General features: G+C 45.2%; 1 protein-coding gene across 1 annotated transcript in view; it reads right to left on the bottom strand.

The window, feature by feature from the left end:
• Window positions 1-2,810, bottom strand: part of EIF3A (eukaryotic translation initiation factor 3 subunit A) — a 31,645-nt gene extending 28,835 nt beyond the window's left edge. The window contains exon 1 of the mRNA XM_005902788.3: window positions 2,611-2,810. Coding sequence (XP_005902850.2) covers window positions 2,611-2,659 — 49 coding nt within the window. The 5' untranslated portion in view covers window positions 2,660-2,810. The remainder of the gene's footprint in view (window positions 1-2,610) is intronic.
• Window positions 2,811-16,273: the final 13,463 nt, after the last annotated feature.

The following is a 16,273-nucleotide window of genomic DNA, read 5'->3' as shown; positions in this document are numbered from 1 at the left end:
GGCACCATCATCAATATGAACTGGAAAGGGGGCTTTTTCTGAATGATTCTGGGGTATGCAAATTTCTTGCCGGTAACTGCTGGGACTCCGTCTCATTTTCCAGAATGCTTGTTTTCCAACTGCTTCCAAAACTACTGCTCTGACAAACCATTCTACACCTAAATTAGGATACTCTAATGCTGCTGCTGCTAAGTCACTTCAGTCGTGTCTGACTCTGTTCGACCCCACAGACGGCAGCCCACCAGGCTCCTCCATCCATGGGATTTTCCAGGCAAGAGTACTGGAGTGGGGTGCCACTGCCTTCTCCTAGGATACTCTAATGGATGGGATCTAAATGTGATTTGATTTGATATTACAAATGTTATAGATAAATGAGATTATTCCCATTAAAAATAAAATGTGCTCTGATTACCCTATTTATAAAATTTTGTCAACAGTGTCATATGCCATCCACATTCTGCTCATTGATACTAAAACAGGATCTAAGATGAAAGGTACAGAAATTATACTACTTGAAAGGGAAGGCCTCTCTACCATACCAGCACTCATCTAACAGCTTTTTAAAAGGCCTTTTACAAAAACTACACTAACAAATTGAAGACCCCATCCCCATGTCTTTCTCATCTTGCCTACTTGAATTTCTGACATTTTCACAAATTGCTCTTCATGAATCAAATCTATTTCAACTTAGAAATTGTGAAAAAAGATTTAACATGTTAACATACATTACTTCTAATTTTAAAGTTACTGAAATATTAAGTTCATATAGATTCAAAAGGGAGGAGTGAAGGATACAAGGCTTGAACACATCAATATGTAGTATTTAGGCCATGGAGATTCAAAAGGGAGGAGTGAAGGATACAAGGCTTGAACACATCAATATGTAGTATTTAGGCCATGGAGATTACAGTGCTTCAGCCAATTAACATGGAAAAAAATGTATTGGTAAAGCATTCAAAGGGCTGTAAAACACATCTATAGTAGTAATTTCACCCAAGTCATATGTATACCACAATATGTAATTCTCTTAAGTTTCAAAACATTTAAGAAATAATGCTTTCCCTAAATTTGCTAGTTTATTTTGTAGGATTAAATTTCCATCTCAATCTTATTTTCTTTCCTATAAATTAATCAGCACGTGTAAACTTCCTGCCTGTTCAAACTATTTACATGGAGGATCAGAGTGAGTGATTAGATCAAAGTTGTAGTTTCCATTGTTTTTTGGAACAGTTACTCTATTCCACAGAATGCGGCATTATCCTATTCCACAGACGGTTACTTATCCCCGAAATTGTTAACTTACAGTAAAAATAACAAGCATACGACAAACAGCTCTCTGGCCCTGACAGATTATCAGTGGTATCAACTGTACGCACTGACTGAAACTGACCTTTTCCTAAGAGGATTTTCAAACGAACTAACAAAATAAGCTTCGTAAGTATAAAAGGGTTAACAGACACGGTACATCGATCCACAACAGGGGTAAGACCCAAAACTCGTTTGGCTTGAGGAAGCGTGAAAATGAAAGAGCAATGGACGCTCTAACACTTATAAACCCTAAATAATAATCTATTGAAAGACCAGAGAATACATTTGCACCCCCTGTAATGGCAACGTATTAAATGCCTCTTGAACAGATCAGGACACACACAAGTTTTCCCAACAGTGCCGCCGACTCAAGCACACATATGGAAATAATCCCAAGCAGCAGCGCAATAGTGGGGGCGGGGGGAGAGAACCACGATGGATCTTGAAGTTCAGAGACCTTGGTGTTAGGCTTCTAGCTCAACAACTCACTCCCAGAGTGACCTTGGGCAAACCAGTCTTCCTAGGCCTCACTTTCCTAATCTTTGAAACTTCAAGTCCCTCTTATAGTATTAACTCTGTCCCAACTTCCTTGAGACTCGGAGTAGGCTTCGCAACAGCCAATAATCAATGCCGAAAGAAAAAAAAATTTTTAAAATAGGGAACGAGTTAAAGGGGTCAGAGTCTCCGAAGCGAAGAAGAGGGGTCGGAAGGGGAAGTGTCCTGAGCCGGCAAAGCGCGGCGCTGGATTCGGGGGCGCGGAGGCGTCCGCAGGAGGGCCCGGAGGTGGGCCTGCCAAGCCTCCCGGCCCGGCGGGAGGTGGAGCCGAGGTTCTCGCGTGCATTGTCCCCGGGAGGGAGCCATGTTTCCTCCTCCCCGGCACTCCCAGATGGCGGCCGGGGGCGCGGGGCCGAAGCGCACAAGGCCCCGTGGTCTGGAGTGAGGGGGTGCCCAGCAGAGGCGAGGAGAGAGAGGAGCTCGGGCCCGCGTCGGCCTGTCTCCGGAGCCGCGACGCCGCCACCCTGCCCCCCGAGACTCACCGGGAGGCGGCGGGAGGAAGGCGAGCCCCGCAGAGAGACGGTTCCCGGCTCCGCGCCTCCCACCCTCCCCGCTCTACCTCCCATGTCAGTTGGAGCGAGAAGGTATACCATACCCAACCCCCGGCTGGGTCGGCGGCGGGCAGGCTGCAGGGGCCTCCCGTGCAGCCACAGTCGGGCGGCCGCACACCGCGCACCAGGCCCGGGCCCCCTCGACCTCCGAGGCCTCGGGCCGCCCCAGTCCAGCGCGCTCCGATCCCCTCCTCACCGTTGGCGCGCTTGAGGGCATTTTCCGGCCTCTGGAAATAGGCCGGCATCTTGGCGGCAGGCTCAGTTCACCCGGCGTCAGCGAATCCTCGGGGTCCCGGGCCGGGAGAGGAGACGAAGGGGAACCAACGCGAGGCTCCACGCGCCTCGCCAGCAGTCGCCCGCGCCCAGCCGGCCAGAGACGGAAAGGAAGGAGCCACGTGACCCGCCCTGCGCGGCGGCGCCGCCGCCGCTTAGGCCCCGGATGTAGGGGGCGGGCCTCCGGGCGCGCTCCGCCCCTCCCGCGCGCAAGCGCGTTGGCGTCACGCGCGCCGGCTGACGTGGCGGCGGTGCTCGGCTGACGGGCGCTCGGGTTCCACCTCTGGATTCTGCAAGACGTACGTTGGGGAGCAGATTCTCAGGCCCCTAGCTCCTCGAGTGAGAATAGGGGTGAGAAACACGCAGTTTGGGTCATAACTACTGTCTGGCGAGAAAGCGCAGTCTTCCTCTAATAAGATTTATGCGGAGCCCTGCAAAGTTAGAATCAGGTCTCATTCGCCTCAGTTCGGTTCCGTTCAGTCAGCTGAGTCGTGTCCGACCCTTTGCGACCCCATGGACTACAGCACGCCAGGTCTCCCTGTCCATCACCAACTCCCCGGAGCTTGCTCAAACTCATCTCCATCGAGTAGGTGATGCCGTCCAACCATCTCGTCTGTCGTTCCCTTCTCCTCCCGCCTTCAATCTTTCCCAGCATTAGGGTCTTTTCCAGTGAGTCAGTTTTTGGCATCAGGTGGCCAAAGTATTGGAGTTTCATTCGCCTAGGGAAGAGAATGATCTGACTTGGAAGTGAAAATTAAGTCGCTCAGTCCTGTCCGACTCTCTGCGACCCCATGAATTGTAGCCGGCCAGGCTTCTCTCCTTGGAATTCTCCAGGCAAGAATACTGACTTGGCTGAGTTAAAATACCGAATTTATTCGCTTATCACAAATGCAGAGAACATATAATTAGGCCAAGGATTTTCACCTCTAGTGGAGACCTGTCACATGACGGACTAGCATGGGGAGGAGAGTTGCAATAAGTAACTAAACAACTACGCAGGCTTTTTTCACATCTAGATAAAATTCTAAAGTTGGTGACACAGAGAGTACCTGGGCCCTCAGAAAGGGCTCGTTTTGAGCCAAGACCTGAAGGTTGGGGATATACTGGAGACAGCAGTCTGGCGTGGGGAGAAAAGACATGCAGCAGACCAGACCCTCAAAATATTTGAAAATACATGGGAGTGTCGTCGCCTTTATGTTGAGCATATACTGCACACAAACCTAAGAAAAGTGTTAATGAAAAAATTCTGTAACAGGCCCTTCGCTACAGGTCTTCTATTTTTGATGAACAACTTTAATGTTCAAACATTATACCTAGAACTTGAAAGCCATTTAAACTTAATCTAATTATTCAAAATGAGTTCTAGGACTTGCCAGGCAGTGGTCCAACGGTTAAGACTACGCACTTCCACTGCCAGGGCATGGGTTCCATCCCTGGTCAGGGAAACAGAAAATCCTGCATGCCCTGCAGCTTGACCAAAAAAAATAAGTTCAGAAGAAAAATTCAGAAAGCAGCAGTGGAATAAATTGTTGCAAATTTATTACACATTTTGTAATAATGAGAGGTAAAGAATCTGCCTACAATAGAGGAGACCACCTGTAATGCAGGAGATGTGGGTTTGATTCCTGGGTGGAGAAGACCACCTGGAGAAGGAAATAGCAAATCATTCCAGGATTCTTGCCTGAGAAATCCCATGGACAGAGGAATCTGGCAGGCTGCAGTCCATGGGGTCACAAGAGTCGGACACAGAATTAGTGACTAAACTCACCACCACAATAATAGATGGGATGTGTAAATTAATGAGAGTACCGCATTAATGAATGAGAAAACTACAGTATATACACACAAAAAGCATTTCCCCCTCATTCCTTCTGTCTCAGCAGAGGTTTTTCTATTTAAGTTTATCACTAGAAAGAATATTTGGGACATGCAGACATAGACAAAAAATAAATCACGAATTCTAAAAAAAAAAAAAATTCTTTCTTTAAAATTCATTTCAGAGAATTCTTCTTCCAAATGATTAGATCACCCTGAGCTTACACCTCAAAAAATAAGAGCAGAGTTGAGCAGTAGTTATTAAAAAGCCATGGGAACTGTTTTATAGGACAAGATCAAGAGACTTATTTGTGTATACAATAATTAAGTCAAAATTAAAGAGCTAAACATAAGAGCAAATATAGCTTTTAAATGCTATAGATAGAAAACTTTTTCAGTAGACCAGAAAGGTATATAACAGAATAAAATAAAAAGAAACCTGGCCTAAGTATCAAAAAAGCTTTCCAACTTTCTTAACTTTCCATTATCATATCTCAAAGAAAATGGTAAAATTATTATTGATTATTGCTCATTATTTGGTAGACCTGAAACAAAAATACTGGAAAATTGGGAGGTAAAATGAAATCCAGTGTTTCTACATCTTCATCCTTTTCTCTTTGAAGTTATTTTAAAAGTTCAACCCTTTGCACCCACACCTGTGGAGTTCTGCATCCTCAGATTCAACTAGACATGCATCAGAAATATTCAGAAGGGAATTCCCTGAAGGTCCAATGGGTAGGACTCTGCACTTTCACTGCTGAGAGTCCAGGTTCAATTGCTGGCTGGGGAACTAAGATCCCACAAGTCACGTGGCACAGCCAAAAAAAATAAAATGCCTTAAAAGAGCAACAGATAGAAAATATTTGGGGAAAAAGTTCCAGAAATTTCAAAAAGCCTAATTTGAATTTGTTACTGGCAACTATTTACATAGGTTTACACCGCATTATGGAGAAGGCAATGGCACCCTACTCCAGTACTCTTGCCTGGAAAATCCCATGGAGGGAGGAGCCTGGTGGGCTGCAGTCCATAGAGTCACAAAGAGTCAGACACGACTAAAGCAACTTAGCACTCACACTGCATTGAGAGTTATAAGTAATCTAGAGATTATTTAAATTATATAGGAGGATGTGATAGGGTTACCTGCAAATACTATGCCATAAGACTTGAGTATTGCACATTTTGATATGTGGTGGGAACTGGAACCAATCCCCTGTAGATACCAAAGGAAGACTGCATTTGAAGCATTTGGTAATATATCAACACCAAATGGGGCTTCCCTGGTGGCTCAGTGGTAAAGAATCTGCCTGCAATGCTGGAGACCCCGATTCAATCCTTGGGTCTAGAAGATTCCCTGGAGGGGGGCACGGCAAACCAATCCAGTACTCTTGCCTGGAGAATCCCATGGACAGAGGGGCCTGGTGGACTGCAGTCCATAGGGTCACACAGAGTCGAATATGACTGAAGCAACTAAGTAGCAGCAGCAGCAATACCAAAGGACCGTGTAAGTGCATGAAAAGTATTTAGAGCCTGTTACCATATTTTTGAATGAGTAAAGGTATAATGTCAATTTCTAGGACAAATTTACCTATTAAACTCAACTAACAGGTATTCAATACCAGCTAACAGCCATAACGTGAGATGCTGGGGATAAAAATAAGCACGATGCCTCCTTTCATAGAGATGATGATTCACTGGTGAAAATAGACTAGTACACAAAGAGGGACAAGATGGGATCTATTATGGGCCTGGAGAAAAGCATAATTACTTGCTGTTGATTAATGCTCACTTAGTGGAAAACAAGCAACCTGAATAATGCTAAAAGCCACTCAGGAAGTGGCAAAAGGATGTAATCAGGCTGATGAAGGTTTTTTCCCCCTAATCAAGCTACGTTTATACTGTATATAACTGGATACTTTCTCTAATACAGTGTTTTGTAGGATTTTTCTGACTTGAGTGGAATAAATAAGGTTCTCAAAAAAAAAAAAAAACAGTTGTTAAGGGTTCAACTGAAGTACTACATTATACATATTTGCAACATAATATTTCACAGCTTTAAAACAAGTATCATGTTTCACAGTTTACTGAAATACTTTCACATTTATTGTTTACAAGAATGCTATAATGAAGGTATTTGTACTGATGAACATAATAAATTTCAGAGTTAAACTAAGGTTCATGTTTATACGTTCATTCAATAAACCATAATCAACAAACCATTACTATGTGCCAGACTCGAAAGGCAGGCACTCCATAGGTAGGTATGCAGCAGTGAGCAGGACAGATTTGGTTCCTGCCTTCTCAGACTTTGCAGTCTAGAGAAAGGAAAACTCTGAACACTCATCAGAAGCTCCATGGAGGGAATTCCCTGGTGATCCAGTGGTTAGGACACCATGCTTTCAGTGCTCAGGGCCCAGGTTCAATCCCTGTTCAGGGAACCAAGATCCTGTAAGATGTACCAGGCAGCCCAAAAAAAAAAGCCACGTGGAGACTGAGAATCCACTCCAGACCAGGCCGCCATTGTCTCTCTAGACCCATCTCTCACCTCTCTCTGTGTCTTTCAGTGCCTGAAACAGTTCTCTCCCGCCTCCAACCCAGGGCATGCCGTCACTTCACTTGGAAATTTACCACCACCCATTCCTTACTCTGGCAACAACAACCTATTTCTCCTTCATACTAAATGTCACTTCTGCCAGGATTCTTCCCTGGTTCCCAAATTAATTTAGATGCCAAGGCATTGAGCACCAATAACATCCTCTCTTAGCGCTGACCATCAGATCAGATCAGATCAGATCAGTCGCTCAGTCGTGTCCGACTCTTTGCAACCCCATGAATAGCAGCACGCCAGGCCTCCCTGTCCATCACCAACTCCCGGAGTTCACTGAGACTCACGTCCATTGAGTCGGTGATGCCATCCAGCCATCTCATCCTCTGTCGTCCCCTTCTCCTTTTGCCCCCAATCCCTCCCAGCATCAGAGTCTTTTCCAATGAGTCAACTCTTCGCATGAGGTGGCCAAAGTACTGGAGTTTCAGCTTTAGCATCATTCCTTCCAAAGAAATCCCAGGGCTGATCTCCTTCAGAATGGACTGGTTGGATCTCCTTGCAGTCCAAGGGACTCTCAAGAGTCTTCTCCAACACCACAGTTCAAAAGCATCAATTCTTCGGTGCTCAGCCTTCTTCACAGTCCAACTCTCACATCCATACGTGACCACAGGAAAAACCATAGCCTTGACTAGATGGACCTTTGTTGGCAAAGTAATGTCTCTGCTTTTGAATATGCTATCTAGGTTGGTCATAACTTTCCTTCCAAGGAGTAAGCGTCTTTTAATTTCATGGCTGCAATCACCATCTGTAGTGATCTTGGAGCCCAGAAAAATAAAGTCTGACACTGTTTCCACTGTTTCCCCATCTATTTCCCATGAAGTGATGGGACTGGATGCCATGATCTTTGTTTTCTGAATGTTGAGCTTTAAGCCAACTTTTTCACTCTCCACTTTCACTTTCATCAAGAGGCTTTTTAGTTCCTCTTCACTTTCTGCCGTAAGGGTGGTGTCATCTGCATATCTGAGGTTATTGATATTTCTCCCGGCAATCTTGATTCCAGCTTGTGTTTCTTCCAGTCCAGCGTTTCTCATGATGTACTCTGCATATAAGTTAAATAAACAGGGTGACAATATACAGCCTTGACGAACTCCTTTTCCTATTTGGTACCAGTCTGTTGTTCCATGTCCAGGTCTAACTGTTGCTTTCTGACCTGCATACAAATTTCTCAAGAGGCAGATCAGGTGGTCTGGTATTCCCATCTCTTTCATAATTTTCCACAGTTTCTTGTGATCCACACAGTCAAAGGCTTTGGCATAGTCAATAAAGCAGAAATAGATGCTTTTCTGGAACTCTCTTGCTTTTTCCATGATCCAGCGGATGTTGGCAATTTGATCTCTGGTTCCTCTGCCTTTTCTAAAACCAGCTTGAATATCTGGAAGTTCACGGTTCACATATTGCTGAAGACTGGCTTGGAGAATTTTGAGCATTACTAGCATGTGAGATGAGTGCAATTGTGTGGTAGTTTGAGCATTCTTTGGCATTGCCTTTCTTTGGGATTGGAATGAAAACTGACCTTTTCCAGTCCTGTGGCCACTGCTGAGTTTTCCAAATTTGCTGGCATATTGAGTGCAGCACTTTCACAGCATCATCTTTCAGAATTTGGAATAGCTCAACTGGAATTCCATCACCTCCACTAGCTTTGTTCGTAGTGATGCTTTCTAAGGCCCACTTGACTTCACATTCCAGGATGTCTGGCTCTAGGTGAGTGATCACACCATCGTGATTATCTGGGTCGTGAAGATCTTTTTTGTACAGTTCATACATCAGTGTAATTACTTGCAGACTGTAAGCTCTGAGAGGGGAATGACCATATTCGTGTTGTTCACCACTGTATCCCCAATGCCTGGCAGAGCATAAGGCAGACAAGATGCTCTCAAAAGATGCTGGAGAGAGAAATAAATAAATCTTTATGTAAATACATAAAATACATTTTCCTACAATACTATGGGGCAGTAACAAGTTTAAAGGCCAATGTATGTCATGTTTCACTCATAGAGCATCTACCTGTCTACACAGAGCATTCACTATCCCTAAGCCTCACACGCAAATATTAAAGGAGAAACAATAATGTTCTTCACCCGAAGGTCCTAATTGCACTGATTCCGAACCTCCAACTGTGCCCAAGTTCATTCATGATTTTCTGAGGTCAGTGTTCAAAGATACCATGCCTTCCTGCACATATATATCCCTCTCCCCTCACCACCATCATTACCTAACACCTGCTAATACTTCAAGCCTCAACCCAAAGTCTTTCTCTGCAAAGCCTCTTCTGCCAGCTGTGGCTGACCTCACTGCCCCTTTGCCATGGTCTTTGCTCAGGCCACCGTTAGCTACATCACTCAGGCCAGTCATGAGCACTCTGCTGCTTCTGCAACTCTGACAAGGGGTGGCTGTGTTTCTCCGTCAAACCACTGGCACCTGGAGGTGAATCTGTGACCAACTAGCTCAACCCACTAACTCCTTCCATTCCAGAGCATGCCTTCTCTATCTCCTCCTCTCTCTCTCTCTCCCCTTAAATTCTCACTTCTGATGCTCACATCATCAGTCTAGGCCATGTTTGATTCCTCCACACTGTGGTCCTTTCTCTTCAGTCATCTACCAATCCCAGGTCACACCCCCTCATTCCTTGGCTGTTAGTTCTGGTTCCCTGTCAGTCTCTCCAACACCACCAGCCTTTGTAATGACTGGTGGGCTCTATACCCAAGTAATTGATCCTGGCAGATATCCTGGCCACCTGCCCTTGACCACTGTGTCCTCTGCCTGACCTCAGCCACTCACACACCCGGTGATACCCTAGAGTCTAGACCAAGAGTCAGCACTCTTTCTATAAAGGGCCTGCTGCTTCGGGTAGTAATTATTTTAGGTTTTGTGGGCCATGAAATACCTTCAATTCTTGGAGCAACTGTTTTGTAAAAGGATAATAGTCTTTTTTTTTTAATGTGAAAAACCATTCTTATCTCAAGGCTGTATAAAAGCAGGCTGCAGGCCCAGATTTAACCTGCAAGGCCATGGTATGCTGACCTCTATCCAGATCTTGTCACACTATCTCAGTTCCCAAATCTAGATTTCAAGCATCTTACTTTCTGACCACCCCCTGCTGTGGTTAATTCTATCAGATCCCAACTGGAACAACCCTGCTGCTTGACTGGGATTTATTTGCAATCCATTCATCCAGTGTACCTCTTTTCTCTGCTCTCATCCCCTATGTCCTCTGTTTCCTCCAGATCCAACTTTTTCCTTCTTTTTTATTTATTTTGGCTGCACCTGGTCTCAGCTACAGCTACAGCACATGGGGTCCTCAATTTTCAGTGCAGCATGCAGGATCCCTAGTTGCAGCATGTGGGATCCAGTGCCCTGACCAGGGATCAAACCCAGACCCCCTGCATTGAGCACGGAGTTTTAGCCCTTGGACCACCATGGATGTCCCTCCAGGCCCAAGATGGAGTCCATCATTTAGTTATTGTCTGCTCAGTTCTCTATTTTACCCCAAACCCTGGCCAATCCAACCCTCCACCTACTCCTGCCTGCAGCCTCATATGACTGGAGACCAAGGCACAGCCAAGTCGAGAAGTCTCACTTCAAATTCACCACCACAAGCCTCAACAAGAGCCATGCCGCTGCTCACCCATCCTACTGCGCTTCTCTCGGCCTTGCTGTCACTCTCCTAGCTGACCAGTTCATACGTTTTCCTCTCTCTAACCTCCAGGCCCTCCTTTCTCTACTTTCCACCCATGGCTGAGAGAAAATACAGGAGAAATTAGAGAAGTTTGGCACTGTGCCACCTGCTGCCTACTTTCATCTATGCTCAGATTCTCTGCCTTTCCTCCTATTACCATTCATTGACGCTCCTATCTAGGATCAGCCCCTACCTACCAATGCATTGGATTCCATCTCCTCTCATACACAGAGATGATTGCTGTATCTTCCCTGAAACACTTTCTCCACTTGACTTCCAGGATCCTCCTTTCCTGATTTTCTTCTCACCTCTCTGTCTGTTCCTCGTCCCTCTGACTTCTAAGGTTGAAAAGTCCTGGAGGTCAGTTCCTGGACCTTGTTCCTCCTCTAACTGCCTTCATCTCTTGGTTCTAGCTCATGGTTCTAGATGCTTTTGTTGTAAGCATCTTTGCCGCAAGCATTTTTGCCCCAAATATTTTTGCCTCATGGCTAATTGGCCATAGGCAATTTTGCTGTAAAAGATAAAACAATAGGAGAAAAAAGCTAAAAGAACAAAAAGTAAAGGAGAGACATTACCTGGTAGCTCGATAAAGACATCAATAATGTCACTGACTAGAAGAAATGCTAATGCATTTCAACTCATTGAAACCAAACTGTCAAACCCCAAACTGTCAACCGGTTAGTATATCCTTCATGGCAAAATTGTCTTATGGCCAATTTGCAGCGAAAATGCTTGCAGCAAAGACGCTGACAGCAAAGACACACAAAATACTAGCTCATAGCTTTACAAATCACATCTGTGCTGTCAAGTTACAAAACTGTATCACCAGCACTTGACCTCTTTTCCTGAAAGCCCAGCTCACACCCAGATGTCTATTTGACGCATCCATTAAATGTCTGACACGCAACGTACACCCAGCCTGCCCAAAACCAGATGCCAGGTCTCTCTGGCTCCATCCTGCTCTTCTTCTCACCATCCCCCAGAGAATAATTACAACCCTGTTTTTCTGGTTGCCTAAGCCACAAAAATATTAAAGACATCCTTGACTCTGCTTTTCTCTGTCATATCCCCACGTCCAGTCAGCCCATCAACAAATTCCACATACACCACTTTCACAGCTATCCAGTGATTTTTCTGAGTCACCATCACTTCCCAGCTGGAGTGTACGATAACCAGCTAGCTTGTCTTTCTCTTTTCACCTGGCTTCCTCCCTGTTTTTCTCCACATAGCAAGGAGGAGGATCCTTTTCAAAACAAAAGTGAGGTGATCGAGTCAGTCTTGATCAGCATCAAGACCCTCTTGTGGCCCCAGATCTCTCTGTGAAAGTCAGTCCTTATAATGACCTGCAAGACCCAACACAGCCCCTTCTCTTGCCTAGTCCCGCTCACATCATGCCAATGTCACCTTTTCAGCGATGTCTTCTCTCACCTCTTTAATAATAACCTCCCTTCTTTCTATATTTCTTAGTACCCTTCTAGCCTTTCATTCGGAGAAGGCAATGGCACCCCACTCCAGTACTCTTGCCTGGAAAATCCCATGGACGGAGGAGCCTGGTAGGCTGCAGTCCATGAGGTCACTAAGAGTCGGATACGACTGAAGCGACTTAGCAGCAGCAGCAGCCTTTCATTTCCTCCAGAACATTTATTTATCACCATTTGACCCCTGATATATTTTATGAGTTTATTTCTTTACTGTCTGCCCCTCTAAAAGGTAAGATTTTTGTTTATTTGCTTGTTTAACTGTGCCATGTGGCCTGTGGGACTTTTAGTTCCCTGACAAGGGATCAATTCCAGGTCTTTAGCAGTGAGAGCAAGGAGTCTAAACCACTGGACCATCAGGGAATTTCCTAGAATATAAGCTTGATGAGGGGAGGGATTTATGTGTGTTTTGTCCAACTGCTATCTCTGTAGCACCGGTAGCAGTAGCTCACGCAGAGTAAACACTCAGTAAGTCAAAGTCATTTGAATAAATGAGAGTTAAAGCAAGCCTTCTATATTATAATTGCCCACCTGCAGGTTTCTCTTGTGTCACCCTGGAAGTCCCTTGAAGGCAGTGACTGGGACCGTTCATCTTTGTATCTGGACGGTGCCTGGCTCATGGTCACACCCAGAAAGTGTTTGGTGTGTATTTCAGAGCGCATCAGCGGCACCGATGCTTTATGAAAATAAACTAGGTCCAAAACCTCACAGCCTGGCGTTCCTCACCTTGAAAATGTCCAGCTGGGGTTGGGAAGCCTATAAGCAGTGGTGTGCTCAGGGCACACGTGGAGTGCACTGTGCTTATGCCAGGCAGTTCTCACCTCACTGAAAGTTTGGGTTCTGCAAATTTAAAGCAGGAACTTGACATGCAGATTCAGTCGAGTATATTTTTTAGCAGAAACATATCCTGGTGATATATTATTACTGATTGGGAAACATGCATCTTACACTCAGGAGTGTCTTCAGTTAACATTCTACTTGCCTTGGGGCTTCCCTGGTGGCTCAGTGGTAAAGAACTCACCTGCCAGTCAATGCAGGAGACACAAGTTTGATCCCTGGTCCAGGAAGATCCCACAGGCCGAGGAGCAACTAAGTCTGTGCTCCACAACTGTTGAGCCTGTGCGCCAGAGCCTGTGTGGCCCAGAGCCCGTGCTCCACAAGAGAAGCCACCACAATGGGAAGCCCGCATGCAGAAACAGAGTAGCCCCCGCTTTCTGTGACTAGAGAAAAGCCTTTACAGCAGCGAAGACCCAGCACAGCCAAAAATTTTAAAAATTAATTAATTTAAAAAGAATTTTTAAAAAAGATAGTGCTTGCCTGTAGAAGAAAGCTGAAGGGAGAAACAGGGGCTTGTTTATGGGACATGGAACACATGCTCACACAGGCCAAGGTTGGCATGCCATGGAGCCCAGCTACTGCTGGGGAACTTGGGAGATTATGCTCAAAGCTACACAAACCAACTACAGCCAAGGAAGCAGAATGAGTAAGACACTGTGCAAAGTGGTTTTGGGTGTGGTTTAAAACAAGGCTTCTCTGTGAAGCGTGTTAAACATGATTAGAAGGAACCCTGGAACGTGTAGACTTTCATCTTGGGTTTGTGGATGTTAGATTATCTTCACATGGACCTTTTCATTGTATTATCTTCTCAAGGAGCAGCTAAAACAGTTCCTCCACAGAGAGCCCTTTCCTAATACACCAGCCCATTTTAATTCTCCGCAGAGCATTCAGCACTAACAGGGAGTTTTCTCTGTTTCCTTGGTTACTATCTGTCTTACTACGCTACATAGTAAGCTTCAAGAGGTCAAGTTTGTCTTGTTCACCATTGTATCTCCAACTCCTAGAACTATGCCTGGCACAGGGCAGGCATTCCATAAATATGAGATGTGTGAATAAATTAAAGAATGGAGGCTGTGGTAGACAAGACTTGTAAGATGTGGTTTACACACCCTGTTTAATGCCTAAAACTATAAATGTGATGGGGTATTACTGCTGAGCTTCCCTGGTGACTCAGATGGTAAAGAATCTGCCTGCAATACAAGAGACCCGGGTTTGATACCTGGGTTGGGAAGATCCCCTGGAGAAGGGAATGGCTACCCACTCCAGTATTCTTGCCGGGAGAATCCTATAGACGAAGGAGCCTGGGGGGGCGGGGGGGTACAGTCCATGGGTTCATAAAGAGTCAGACTGAGCAACTTACATTTTCACTTTTTTTTTTAAGGTTATATTATGTGTCACAACTGACTTTAAGAAGGGGAGGTTGGGACTTCCCTGGTGGCCCAGTGGATAGGACTCTGCTTCCACTGCAGGGGGCCCAGACTTGATCCCTGATTGGGAAATATCCTGCATGCTACGTGGTGTGGCCAAAGAAAAAGAGGGGGCGGGTTCATTATTTGGGTGGGTGTAACAATTCACATGAGCCCTTTAAATCTGGGTCTTGAAGTCAGAGGCAGAGAAGGGAAGAGATTCAAAGCATGAGAGTATCTGGAGGGAGCTACACGAAGAAAGACTGTGGCAGGGAGTGGAGGGCGGTCTAGAAGCTGAGAGCATCTCCCAGGCAAAAGTCACCCCGTGAATAGGGGCCTCAGTCTGCGAGGAACTGAATTCTGTCAATAACTTGGATGAGCTTGGAAGACAATTCTTCCCCGAAGCCTCCAGAAAGGAAGGCAGCCTGGCCATCAAGTCCCTGAACAGAGAGGTGTCACACAGACCTACAGAACCAGGAGCTAAGCAGTGGGCATTGCTTTAAGCTGCTGTTTGTGGTTACCTGTGAAACAGCAAGAGAAAACGAATCCAGAGACCTTAACAGTTTTCTCCACAGTAACTCACAGAAGAAAAAAGACTAAAACACTCTGGAGTCTGCTTTACAGGAGGTGAAAACCGAGGTACCAGCTCAATGGAGGAAAAGGGCAAGACTATAATTAAGGTGTCCCTACAAATTCAGACAGAGCCAAAGCCTTGTAAGAGCTGAGACTCTCTGAGACTGTGAACATGTTTCTGTACTCCACATTGGTGTTTTTAGTAGAAGTATGTTTCATTTCCTAGGGAACCAGGATTATAAATACATCTCAGTTCTTCCTATGAGCACACCAGATTTGGAGTCAACTGTGGCTTAAAACCCCCACTTTGCCATTTGACTTGACATTGAGCAGGTAATCTCTCTGAGTCTCGGGTTTATCAGCTCTGAAATATGCTTGATGAGGTTGTTGTGTGGTTGAGTAAGATACTACATGTATGGTTCTCAGCAGCACCCCCGACACAAACTCTCTAGAAAACATTTCCACATATATGCATACGAGATGGGTAAACTAATCAGTACTTGAAATATTCACAGCCTCTTTCTGCTTTATTTTCTAGATACTTTATTTGGTATGCGGAGTAACCAATCAACCAATCGTGAGGACAACGGGAGAAATAGGGTAGGAGATTCAAGGAAAGGGATGAGATGAGAGACAGAGGGAGTGGGAAAAGGGGTGGGAAACCAGGTTAAGGAGAGTGAAAAGGAAAGAATAGAAAAATGAAAATAATGGAAAAAGTTATTTGTAAGGAAGAGTAGAAAGAGATATGAGAACCCGTGCCAGATGAATGAGAGATAGTTTCCCAAAATACAAGTCAGTGCCAACACAAATACATGACTGAATAACTAAATAGATGCAAGTGAATAGAGAGGTTTCCCGAGGAGAATTCTACATAATTTATATAGATACTTTGCCCTCAAGAGAGTGGAGCATAACCCTCCACTCTTGAGGTGTGGGCCATGCATAGTGACTTCTATCCAAAGAGAACAGCATAGACAAGGGGGAGGGGGGGTGACTTTACAACAAACACACCCTCAGCCAGGTGAGCGAGGTTTCTTATGATGTGATGAGACCTGCATTTGACCTCTGTGGTCTTCCTCCCCCTAAATGCATAACCCAGTCTTATCATGAAAAAAACATCAGACAACCCCTACCAAAGGGCAGTTTCCTCCTCAAAACTGTTAAGGTGATCAAAAACAAGGAAAGTAGAGGCAAGAGAA

The sequence above is a fragment of the Bos mutus genome, chromosome 26 (assembly GCF_027580195.1).
Source record: "Bos mutus isolate GX-2022 chromosome 26, NWIPB_WYAK_1.1, whole genome shotgun sequence".
Taxonomy (NCBI): Eukaryota; Metazoa; Chordata; class Mammalia; order Artiodactyla; family Bovidae; genus Bos; species Bos mutus.
This window is presented reverse-complemented; position numbering and strand designations above follow the sequence as displayed.